Source organism: Colossoma macropomum, unplaced genomic scaffold, assembly GCF_904425465.1.
Source record: "Colossoma macropomum unplaced genomic scaffold, Colossoma_macropomum, whole genome shotgun sequence".
Taxonomy (NCBI): domain Eukaryota; kingdom Metazoa; phylum Chordata; class Actinopteri; order Characiformes; family Serrasalmidae; genus Colossoma; species Colossoma macropomum.
The window spans coordinates 446,481-459,754 of NW_023494792.1; the positions used below are offsets into that span (position 1 = coordinate 446,481).

The 13,274-nt window shown below is 39.9% G+C and overlaps 1 protein-coding gene across 1 annotated transcript; it reads left to right on the forward strand.

Annotated features, from left to right (window-relative positions):
• The first annotated feature begins 265 nt into the window (after positions 1-265).
• On the forward strand, positions 266-13,019 carry LOC118812690 (zinc finger protein 850-like). The gene is made up of 3 exons (XM_036577808.1): positions 266-335; positions 4,590-5,932; positions 11,725-13,019. Exons 2-3 carry the CDS (start codon positions 4,688-4,690, stop codon positions 12,928-12,930), a joined length of 2,451 nt encoding a protein of 816 aa, XP_036433701.1. The 5' UTR covers positions 266-335; positions 4,590-4,687; the 3' UTR covers positions 12,931-13,019.
• Positions 13,020-13,274: the final 255 nt, after the last annotated feature.

The following is a 13,274-nucleotide window of genomic DNA, read 5'->3' on the forward strand; positions in this document are numbered from 1 at the left end:
GTCCCGCTGTGCTGAACTGCGATAAAACTCTCCCGTTACATCTCCTGTTTCTGTTTCTACCTCTGTAAAGTCTCTGAATCTTCTCACAGCTACTCAACTGGCCAATCAGCGGACATCTCATATGCGCTTCCAGCCAATCGTAGCACAGGAGGCGGGGTTTATCAGAAAGCGGGTGGAATTAAAAATGAATGGTTCTAGTGTGAGTCCCCTGCAGTCCAGGTGGGGGCGCTAGATATTTAACTGTGGTCTTCCAAAGATGAAGAGGAGAAAAAGAGAAGCAGATCATCTGCTCAGCAGTGTTATTGGAGGGAAGGGCAGGATCTGCTCTGCCGAAGGTAAAGAGCTGATAAGCACTTTTCCACAGAGTTTACTCCGTGTTTTAACTCAGAAATGGGAGGAGAAATGTTCTCTTTAAGATGTAGAGTATGTGAAATACGTGAGCTCACACAGAAGCAGCCTGTTCAGACTGAGTTGAGGAGGCTACTGTAAGCTCTGTGATTTTGGGTGAGAACAGAGATTATCTTTACTGATGGAAATGTGTTTCTGTTATGAAACTAGGCACATTTATTCAGATTAAAAAAGAACTTTGATGGATGTGCCTAATACTAATATTGTTTACATCTACTCAAGTCTATTAGTCAGTAGTCGACTTTTCCTCAGTTTCATTTTAGCCATTAACATTTAGTTCATAACTACTTTTTATGGATTTGATTCCATTCTGTTGTGTTGGTTCAGCTCCTGAGGTATTATTTATAAAGTGTGCTTTGGGTGTTATACAGAATGTTAGTTTGTAAATCTTTAAGTCTTAAAAGGTCCAAGAAGCTTCTAAGCTTTTCACCTCCGCTCTCTTTTAGCTGATTTGCATATGAAAGTTTATGGCAATAAATGCTCAAAAGGGGAGAAAACAAGCTTGATGCTTCATTTATGTATTCATTGTTATATTGACAAAGAATACAATAATGCATGTATTTATCTAAGTTTAGATGCATTGGAGCCCACAAATTGTGAGTTTTGGGTGAAAAGTACATGTTAATGTCATACACAATGTTATTGCCTGTTGCTCAGAAAAAGAAAACTTAGGTAACAATAATTACCCCAAAAATTCATCCATATAAGTAAAACCTAAACGATAAAATTAAGGTCAGTACACTCTTGAACTTCTGGTTTTACTTTAAGATTTCAATTAAATATTATTTTTAAAAATAACCAATTATCATTTATGTTTATGTATACTCAAATACTTTATAGATTTCTCAGAAGATCATGTTGGGTATTGATTTTCTAGCTATGTTATTAGCAGGTTTTGTAAACAACCTTTCATGACGCCATTTACCCAAAGAAGGGGCACTGACTTAAGAAAGATTTCTAGAGTTTATACAGAAGCTATAACAACAGTTTTGCTAGTAATTAACAGTAAATGGCTGTGCTGTACAGTCACATGGAGAAGTCAGTACACCCAATGAAATGTTTCTTTTTTGACATATATCAGTATTTGATCTACAGTTAAACAATATGTATAGATGAGCGTTATGTAACAGAGCAACAAAAAATAGGAGCTTGACTTTGCAATCATTTATTTTAAAAAAGCAACTGATGTCACTTTTTTCTCTTGACAAAGTAAGTACCCATGGCTTCAGGAACCGGTACTGCCCCCTTTGGCAGAAACAACTGGGAGAAATATTTGCCCACTCTTCCATGCAGAAATTTTTAGACTGTGCAGTGTTTGAGGGGTTTCTTGCATGCACAGTCTGTTTCAAATCCCCCACAGCATTTCAATGGAATTCACATCTAGGCTTTCACTAGGCCATTCTATAACCCTTCTGTTTAATTCAAAACTAGTTAATTAAACATCATATAACAAGGTTTGAGCTATTTCTGTACACAGAGGTGTACTGATGCATATAAGTGTGTATATGTGTACAGCTTTTTTACGTTTATATTACAGCTTTTGGCAGATGCTCTTATCCGGAGCGATTTACAATTTGATCAGTTTACACTAAGGTAGGCAAAGATAGGAGTCTTGCCCAAGGACTCTTGTTGGTATAGTGTAGGGTACTTGCCCAGGTGAGGGACTGAACCCAGTCAGAAGGCAGGGGTGTTGGCCACTACATTATACCAGCCATTACATACATATATGTACATGTAGTAGCGTTCATTAAATGATGGTATGAATGTAAGCTCAGGTGTTCAGTCCAAAGATAAGACAGGAGTTCAGAATAACATTAAAGTGCCCTGTGCATTTAATTCGAGTAGAGTTTGAATTCATAATCTGGTGGTTGTGGCCAGCTTAACAGCTCGAGGGTGGAAACTGTTCTTGAACCTGGTTGTTCTGGCTTAAATATTCTGATATCTCTTCCCAGAGGGCAGCGGAAGTGGCTAGGGTGTGTGGGGTCTGAGATGATACTACTGGCTTTCCTCAGACATCTTTTATTGTAAATGTCCTGTATGGGTGGGAGGACAGCTGCAGTGATGGAATGGACAGTTTTCACCACCCTTTACAGGGCCTTGTTTTCCACAGCAGTGCAGGTGATCTGGATACTCTCCACTGTGGACCTGTAGACGTTGCAGAGGAGCTGTTGTGGCAGGTTAACTCTCCTCAGCCTCCTGAGGAAATGAAGACATTGTCAGACCTTTTTGATCAGGTGTGAAGTGTTGAGTCATACAGACTTTGGCTGTATGAACTCTGAGGAATTTAAATCAGGATTTTTTGGTATTGGTATGATGATTGTAGTTTTGAAGCAAGTGGGAGTTTTTTCTTTTTGAGCCATTCCTTGGTGGATTTACTTGTGTGTTTGGGATCATTAACCTGTTGGAAGACCCACTTCTTCAGCTTCAACACTTTGACAGATGGACTCATATTTTCCGAGCAATCTAGGCCTTAAAAGAATATTCATAGTCAGTTCTATAATTGCAAGTAGGCCAGGCTCTGAGGCAGGAAAGCAGCCCCAAACCATAACATTTCTGCCACCATGCTTTGCAGTTGGTATGAGATTCTTCTGACCCAGTACTCTCTTTGGTTTTCACCAAACATGGCTTCTGGTACTGTGGCCAAACAACTGTCTTTGACTCATCTCTCCATAGAGCATTGTTCCAGAAGTCCTGGTCCTTGCTTAGATATTCATGAGCAAACTTTAGTCCTGCCCTGATTTTCTTTTTGGACAGCAAAGGCTTCCTCTGTATGCACCTTCTATGGACGTCAAATTCGTCCAGTCTTTTTTATAATAATAGATGCATGCACTTCGACATCAGTTGTGGCAAGAAGTATGTGCAGATCTTGTGATTAAATTCTGGTATTCTTAGATAGAGACTTCTTTTAGCATCTTACAGTCTGCTGCTGAGAGACTTATGGGCTTATTTTAACATCTTACAGTCTGCTGCTGAGCAGAGCTTGTAAACAATCTTAGCAAGCCACAGCATGGCAGAAAGAGTAGCAAACAGCAACCTTCAGTTCTCTCTTGATGACTACTTTTAGATCTGGGGCTGCTTTTCTTCCTGACAAACCTGATGATGAATTTTCCCATTGGTTGGGAATGAAAGTGTAAATGGCATTGGTGATGGTGGCAGTTATTTTCTTTCAGTCCCTGTTCATGGCAACCCATGTAGTGTCACTCTTCCAAGGCTCCAGGACAGCTGCTTAGATTGTGCTCCAGTGTTCCTCCCCCCTGGTGCAGTGAGCATATGCGTGTTTCTGATTTATTCCAGGTGAAGAGGTTGGATGGGTTTGGTAATACATCTTAGACTGCCCAGATCAGGAAACCAGAGCTCAGGCCATTTGACTGCATGTGGAATCACTGCTTCCCACCTTATCCATGGTCCTTGCTGCCTCATGCCACCCATTCTGCTGTATTGTACCTCTTCAAACCCTGCCCACACTTCCTCCTGTACCAGCTGCTACCTGTCATTCCTTTAGGTGCAGCGGTAGCACACAGCCCGGCACCTTTCCAAATCCACTCTTCTGACAGCCACAGCACTCGTTAGGTCTGGCACAGATTCTGCTGCTCTCTGTGCCCTTTACTTCCTCCCTGTTCTCATCTCAACACTCCCTTTGATATTTTGGAGTCAGTTGTGCATAAAACTGTATTATTCTTAGTTGAAATAACTCTTTTCTTGGATGTCCTTAGTAAATTTAGCTAGTGATGACGTTTTGCATAATGATCAAATTTTGTGCCTTTTAGAAGCAAACCATAAAGGATATCTCTCATTTGTCTGAATAATCTATGTTCCTTTGGCATTTTCTCTGTCCTTGATTGTAGGAAAGCATGTCTTTGCTTTGTTACAGCAAGAATATTGTCTTTTGCACATTTAAAAAGCCATTTCAGTTAAGTGTTGGGTATATGGGGATGTTGCCCAAACAGCTTCAGGGACTTCAAGGGCTGCACGATATTGAACAGAGAACTGGAAGAACTTTTATTGTACTTATTTCTAAAATTATTTAGTGAGCTCTGTCTTATAAACCCAACAGGCAACATAGAAAAACCTATTTTCTACCCATTTAAATACTTTAATCCCTGACCAAATTATGTTTTGTCTCTTTTTTGTTGCATTTGATATTGAATTGTACTGTTTTTTTCTTCTTTCTTCTTTTCCAGAATGTAATGCCCTGTTGCTTCTAGTATCCAGTTTTTGGAGTTCTAATTTACTTCCCCAATAAAATTGCATCAGGAAACACCAAGAGGAGTATGTCACTATGTTGAAATCAGGAGAGATTAAATATGAGGATGTGGTGTGTGGAAGCTCCAGTTCTCAGAAAACATCCTCTGCTACTCTCCACACAAACACATCTTGCACACAAACAAAAAACAGACGTAAACTACGCCAGCACACTCATACAGGAGAAAAACCATTTCACTGCTCAGAGTGTGGGAAGCGTTTTAAGCATCAGACTAATCTTCAAATACACCAGCACACTCACACAGGAGAGAAACTGTACCATTGCTTGGAGTGTGGCAAGCGGTATAGTAGACAGTGTGATCTCCAAATACACCAGCGCATTCACACAGGAGAAAAACTGTATCAGTGCTCAGATTGTGGGAAGAGTTTTGCTAGACAGAATCATTTCAAAGAACACCAGCGCATTCACACAGGAGAGAAACCATATTGCTGCTCAGAGTGTGGGAAGAGTTTTAGCACAACAAGTCATATCAAAGCACACCAGCGTGTTCACACAGGAGAGAAACCGTATCAGTGCTCAGATTGTGGACTGAGTTTTGCTCGACAGAATCATTTCAAAGAACACCGGCGCATTCACACAGGAGAGAAACCGTATTGCTGCTTGGAATGTGGACGCAGTTTTGCAAGACTGAGTTATCTTCAAGCACACCAGCGCATTCACAGAGGTGAGAAACTGTATCACTGCTCAGAGTGCGGGAAGGATTTTACTACGCAGAAAATTCTCAAGAAACACAAACGCATTCACACAGGACAGAAGCCATATCACTGCTCAGTGTGTGGGAAGAGTTTTAATGAAAATAGTTCCTTGCAAATACACCAACGTGTTCACACAGGAGAGAAGCCGTATCACTGTGCTGAGTGTGGAAAGAGATTTACTGATCAGAGTACTTTCCACAGACACCAGCGCGTTCACACAGGAGAGAAACCGTATCAGTGCTCAGAGTGTGGGAAGGGTTTTACTAGACTGGTTTACCTCCAGACACACCAGCGCATTCACACAGGGGAGAAACCGTATCAGTGCTCAGAGTGTGGGAAGAGATATACTGATCGGAGTTATCTCCAAGCACACCAGCGCATTCACACAGGAGAGAAACGGTTTCAGTGCTCAGAGTGTGGGAAGAGTTTTACTAAACGGAGTTACCTCCAAGCACACCAGTGCGTTGACACAGGCGAAAAACCAGATCAGTGTTCAGAGTGTGGGAAGAGCTTCAGGCATTTGAGCCTAAAGAGACACAAATGCATAAAGAGCAAGGTAAAAACTTAATTGTGTCAGATCATTATTTCATAAGGTCACTGTGGCAGTGATCAATGAGTGCATTTACATGCACTTAATATTCTGATAACTGCAGAAAATCACATAATGGGGAAACTCCAGTCCTACAGGAGTTAGGCAGTAATCGGATTTCTGCTTTACAAACAATAAACTCCCAGAAGAAGACAGTATGTAAACATAATGTAAAACTCAAACTTCATGCTGCAGCTTTTTAAAAACAACATCGCCTTCATTTCGTCAAGCATGTATTTGGTTTCAGTGTGGCTCCAAAAGTATTTTGCTCCGTCTCATATTATTGAGTACATGTAAACACATGCAAAGAAGCCTATGTGCTTTATTTTATCCACCTGTTAGCAATGGGTGTGGCTGAAACACCTGAACTCTTAGGAGGGGTGATCCCAATACTTTTGTCCATATAGTGTATGTGACCATGCCCTGTGAACACAAGCACACGCACACCTTTCCCAAAAAAACACACTGTGATTAAAAACTCTAAAAAAGTGTGATATAAAAATGTATTAAGTTTGAAAGTTTGGACTGGCTGATGAGGTAAGTGTTAAGGGATGAGAAAATATAATTGTTATTACTCTTATATCATCTGTGATCCATAGCATTCCATCTTCTTACGGTGGATAGTTTCACTGCTTGGCCTCTGGGTTTGGAGAGATGTGCAAACTTATGGTAGAACATGTAATTCTGGGTGTTTTAGGTCTGATTATCTCTGTGTTGATTATAACAACACAAAACAGTGTCAAATATCTGTTGCAACACTTAACACCTAGACGGTGTAAATCAAATGATGGTGTGTGTTTGTGTTTATTCCAAAATGATTTCTGAGGTTACTAGAAATTAGGATGTAAGCTCAGTCTAGTTGATTTGATGCAGTAGATTTGATAATTATATATTTGTTCTATTGATAATTTATATATAGTGTTATCTATTATGTTCTTTCATTGTTGGGAAATGGTTAGATTTTGTTTGTATACTCTCCCCTCCTCCATGGTTATGATATTTACAGGCCTGTTTAGTATTGATAGTGCTACAGTGCTGTAAACTTTCATGTAGACCTTAAGTTTGTTAATAAATCTTGTAAATGTGTATCCCTTGAAGTTGTCATTAATCATTTTCATCATAAAATTGTTTATTTTTTATGATATCTGGATGACTCTTTCAAAAGGGAACATTAAAAAAGGGTAGGTTATTTACATATGTTTTTTAATCAATAATTAAAATACTTAGGCTTATTTTTGGTTTGAAATTTTTTATTTAACTTCTACTCCATGAAATTGCTGCCCTGGCACCCCCCATGCGTATAGTTTCTAAAACAAAAGGATCTCCAAAATGTTCACAAGAGAGGGGCAAAAATGTTCATATAGGTCAACGTAAGAAGATTTTATTCCAAATAATTTTGAAGCATTTTGATTGGTCTATTTATGAGATTTTCACATAATACAAAGGACAGTGCTGAAATAATGCATAAAACTAAAAAAGAAATGTTTTTGCTACATACCCCCATATTTGTGCCCCTGAATGAGACCTGTGTGGTGTCTCAGGGAGTCTAGCAGACAGTTGGCTTAGACAGTCTGTGTACTGCTTGTACTTGGTTCTGGTTTGTCAATGAATGTCTTCCCTACACAGATGACTGTCTGAGAGACTCTGTGTTATTCTACAAGAAATGAGAGCTGCACCTTCCTGCCAGAGGTGGATACCATCCCAACTCAAGAGACCAGGCTTGTCCTCAAAGGTAAACTAATTGTTAGTAAAGCCCATTTTGGTTTCTGAGCACAACTTGGACAAGCAGTAGTTTAGCGACCATAACTTTTAATAAGTTTAAATGGCACTGTATGTCACAGCAAAAAATGCTGTAGATTTCAGAAAAACAGCTCATAGTCTCAGTCTCTGGTCTGACAGCTGGAGGTAAGAAAGCATTTTCTGAAGGTTTAGCATTACTTTGATTAATATTGTGTCAAAAACACCAAATGAAAAAGTAAATTAGAAAATGACTTCTGTTCATGGATCGTGCCACATGAAAACCTGTGACCAACTGTTAGAGGCTCATCACAGTGAAAATGAGAGTTAAATCCATGAACATCATTGGCTACTGTTAGGAACCAGTCATGATCTGTAAGTGTGAAATAGTATGGTGAGACAGGTGAAACTAAGTCTGTGATTAAACAGCTCCAGTTTGAATCCGTACAGGCACCAGTATCATCAGGAGGGTCAGTTGGGGCCAGGAGAAGCTTTCAGCACAGCACTGGACAGAAGGAAGCTCCTTGTTGGTCAAACAGGTCTAAAAGGTGGGCTGCCAGGGAATTCCGATCAAGGCAGATGAAAAACATTTTAGGTGTAACTAATGGATTTAAACAGAAACAGGAGTGTTTCTAAAAGCAGTAGAGCGTTAAAGTGTCCCGCTGTACTAAACTGGGATAAAAGTCTCCTGTTAGATCATCTGTTTCTCAACAATGTGGATAATCTAATGCTGGTTGTTCTGGTAATGTAAGGAATTGCTCAGCATGCACTGCTAGCCAAAGTATGCAGGGTTATTGAATACAGGTGAGGTTAGTCCCCCAGCAGTCCAGCGGGGGCGCCAGTTCTATAACTCCAGTTCTTCAGTGCCAACAAAGCAGGAATGAAGAAGAATGTTCACAGTGTGATTAACAGATGCTGTTCTGTTGAAGGTAAAGAGCCATTTAACACTTATTCTATGCTGTTTATTACGTGTTTTGAACTCACTCTTACATAAAAGGATAGGGAAATGTTTGCATGTGAAACAAAAGATGTAGAATATGTGAAATATGTGAGCTCACACAAAAGCAGCCTTTGTCCAGACTGAGCTGAGGAGGCTAATGTTAGCTCTTAGCCCAGTGATTTTGGGTGGTGGTGATGTTTTTCTGGTTGGGTTGGAGAAGTTCAGTGACGGGTAGAAACTACTTACATTTATTTAGTTACATGTAAGAAACACTTTGACTCATTGGTACTTTCCTGAGTATTTTCAATTTAAAATAAAAGTAGGAACTTAATAAGTCAAGCAATGTATTTTTCCCCAGTGTCATTTTAGTCATTAATGTTTTGTCGCAGTCCAGAAGTCAAAAAGAAACATGTATCTCCAGTTTTGTTTTCCCACAGCATTTGAACGCAGGAGCTGTCATTTACATCATGTGTACATTTCATAATGACTGGGCAGATAGAAATGCTCCAGAATTGCACAGAACAAAACAAAACTTTCACAGAACTGGCTATACCTTTATCTGAGACTGAACAATTCAGAGCATTTTTTAGACCAAACAAACGCAGAAGAAGCTGTACACATTCAAGGACTCTCTTGCCGTCATGTGGGGAGTTATACAGATATTTCCAGCTCACCAAAACTGTCATTCAGTGAAATTTCTTGTAAAATATAAGCCTCTGCCAGAAGAAAAAAAATAATGGGAGCCAGGTGCTGCTGATCACTAAGTGCGTTTACGTGCACTTAATGATCCAATAACTGCAGAAAATCAGATTTTGTCAGTAATCTAATTAACGTGTTTACATGCACTTGAGTAATCAGATAATGGGGAAACTCCAGGTCTGCATGAGTCAGACAGTTCTCAGATTTCTGTTTTACATTCAGCCAGTAAACTCACAGAAGAAGACGTGGCGTAAACATAACATGAATCTCAAACTTCATACTGCAGCTTTAAAAAAAAACACATTGTGTCACTTTACCTCAAACTACGAACATACATCATCTAGAAAATAAAGAATATTTAAATCCTTCATTTCGTCAAGCATGTATTTAGTCTTTAGTTTTTAGACTGAGAAATCTGAAAGACACTGAGCTAAAGTCCAGCCTCTTCATCAGATTTCTTAATTTACTCTGATCTAAGAAATCTGAGTGTGCTGTTTACATGACCATTTGAATAGTCACATAACTACAGAAATCCGATTCTGATCGGATTATTGAGTGCATGTAAATGCACTCATTGTCAGAGTTCTCTACATGAGTGGTTTGATTGCACTGCTAGTCAGTAACATGTACACAAATACTCTCAATAAATGAGGGCTGACTAAACGCCTGGACAAAGTCATCTCAGTTGAGAGATAGGACTGTATAGTGTCAAACTAATATACGCAACCTAATCTAACTACTAAACTTAATTCTAACACCTACTGTCCGTATCTCAGTGGTAGAACCTATAAACAGCCTGATAGAGTGCAAGTTCCTGGAGGGTGTTCCCATTTGAGGTGTGTATTTGACCACCTGAGGTAACTTTTCCTCTTAAAAAGGAATGGACCGTCCTTAGCCCTTGGGCCATGGAGAGTGCACATGGGATGTAGCTGTTTGCAGAGGATGTGGAACAGTAAGCCAACAGTGCTTTATGAGTATTATCTGCATTCTTTAGAAGGTTTTTGGTTTGCACCACTCTGTCTGTTTATGGTTAATATGGTGTATAATGTCATGAGCTCTGGAAAAGGCTTTGAAATGCAAGTGCCCATATATGTAATCAATAATGAGTAAATACAGTATTCAGGGTTTGTATGTCGTATTTGCGAAGAAGATTAGTCATCTCGACTTGTCTGATGTAGTGCTCCACAGGGAGGAAATACTACTTTTCAGCTGAAAAATGTGTATGGCTTTAATATGCCATTAAATGTCTGACAGTTCTGTAGGACAAAATGGTTTACGCTGATATAAAGACCAAGCTTTGTGCCAAACAAACTGTATTGCTGTTGGAAGACATGTCCTTTGGGAATGTAGCTAACGGTAATAGCATGCAAAGAGTTTAAAATGCCTAATTTTAAAAAAAAAAAGTTAATGTGTCTCTTTTTGCCTGCATGGTTTTTCTTAATGTACTTCTTTTAGAAAATTCCTTTGGAATTTTTGTGCATCCAGTTGTAAAGCATGACTTTGCTTTCTCACAGAAATACTAGTATCTTTTGGACAAAATGCCCCTACTATTGAGATGAGTGAGCCTTAAGCCGAGGTTACAGTACACGATTTTTACCCCGACTTTAGCCCTGATTCTCAGGCTGGCTTAGTCTGAGCTGGTCGGCTTTAATCTGCAGATGTTTGGGTCAGTCTGAGTCGACAGTTGGAGAAATAATCAAGTAGTGTTTGAGGGGCACAGACTCAAATTTACTGCCGGCTTCTGATTGCGTTTCAGACCAGTTGGAATTGATCAGACACGATTTTTTTGACCCAACTCTGAGTGTAATCTAGTGTAAACTGGTCAACGACTCCATCTGAATGGATTCCCGCGACAGCCTATGAAAACTGAGAGCACGAAAGAAGAAAATACAGCAAGTTTACAAAGAAAAATGGTGAAAAGTCTCTCGTGTGGAGCAAAGTTTTTCAATGAGCTGAGTTTAAGGCACAGTTGAGTTTATGTACATTTAAAACTAAAAAATAACGCACATCAGATTTTTAAATCCATGAGCCACTTAAACATGTTTACCTGCTCCACATTTGTTTATTTGGGTCTCTTAGTAACATGAGAATGTGAGAGTTTGTGAGAGTTTGCGTGAGTTCAGAGTTCTGTTCGGTGTGATCCCCAATATTTCAGTCGCCTAAAAAATTCTGACAGTGGACAGTGTGAGATGCCCAGTCTTTTTATAATCCATTAAGAGTTTAAAAGTCAGGTCGTGAACCCAAGGCTTTAGGTATGTGGAGATGTTGGCACGGCAGCTTCAAGGACTTGAATTGTACATTTCATTGTCTTTCCTTTTTTCTTTTGCAGACAAAAATGACCCATTCTATGTCTTCTCCTGCTCCCTGTGCCCACTGTCCTACAGAAGTTTAATTTACTTACACAAACACGTCAAGAAATATCACCAAGAGAAAGACAATGTTGAAATCAACAGAGATTAAATGTGAGAATACAGCATCCAGAAGCCCCAGCCCTCCAAAAACATCTTCTCCTACTCTCCAAACTGACATATCTCATGGACAAACAAAGAAAACTACAGGAAAAGAAAGAACTCACCAGTGTTCGAACTGTGGGAAGAGTTTTACTAGACAGAGTCACCTCCAAAGACACCAGCTCATTCACACGGGTGAGAAACCGTATCAGTGCTCCGTGTGTGGGAAGAGTTTTACTAGACAGAGTACTCTCCTAACTCACCAGCGCATTCACACAGGAGAGAAGCCGTATCACTGCTCAGAGTGCGGGAAGAGTTTTAATCGACTGAATAATCTCCAGATACATCAGCGCATTCACACAGGACAGAAATCTTACCACTGCTCAGAGTGTGGGAAGAGTTTTACCCAGCAGAGTAATCTCCAACAACACCAGCACATCCACACCGGAGAGAAACCCTATCACTGCTTGGGTTGTGGGAAGAGTTTTAAGGCACTGAGCACTCTCCAATCCCACCAACGCATTCACACAGGAGAGCGACCGTTTCCATGCTCAGACTGTGGGAAGAGTTTCACTAAGCAGAGTCATCTCCATACACACCAGCGCATTCACACAGGACTGAAAGCGTATTACTGTTCAGTGTGTGGGAAGAGTTTTAATCAACACAGTTCGCTCCAACAGCACTTACGTGTTCACACGGGAGAGAAACCGTATACCTGCTCAGATTGTGGGAAGAGTTTTACTATACAGAGTAATCTCAGAATACACCAGCGCATTCACACAGGAGAGAAACCACATCTGTGCTCAGAGTGTGGACAGACTTTTACTAGACTAAGTAACCTCCAAAGACACCAGCGCACTCACACGGGAGAGAAGCCGTATCACTGCGCTGACTGCGGGAGGTATTTCAGAGAGAGCGGTACCTTCAGAAATCACCAGCGTACTCACACAGGCGAAAAACCGTATCAGTGCTCGGAGTGCGGGAGGAGTTTTACCGTACATAGTAATCTCCAAATACACAAGCGCATTCACACAGGAGAGAAACCCTATCACTGCTCATTGTGTGGAAAGAGCTTCAGGCATTCAATTTTAAAGACCCACAGATGCATTAGGGAGGATTTTGTGCTGCCTGCTGGGTCCAGAAAATAAAAAAAGTCTATTTCAAATATTCATTTTTTGACAAATTTTAAATGCGTTGTTTTTGGAGAAACAAAATAAAGTAGACTCTCCCCAGTGTTCTTTTTATTACAGTGTTAAGTTTTTGCAGTTGACTTATAAACTGCAAATATTATACACAGTCTTTTAAACAAAAGGAAATTTAAACAAAAGGAAAGATAACGTAACAAAATTAATTTTCATAGCATTAGATTGCCTTGGGCTATTCTGATGGATCAAGTGTGAAAGTTACATCTTCATCAAAAATACTATAGGATAAGAGAATATAAATGCATAAGGGATCTTGGAGCTGATTTCACCTGGAATGTGTTGGATAG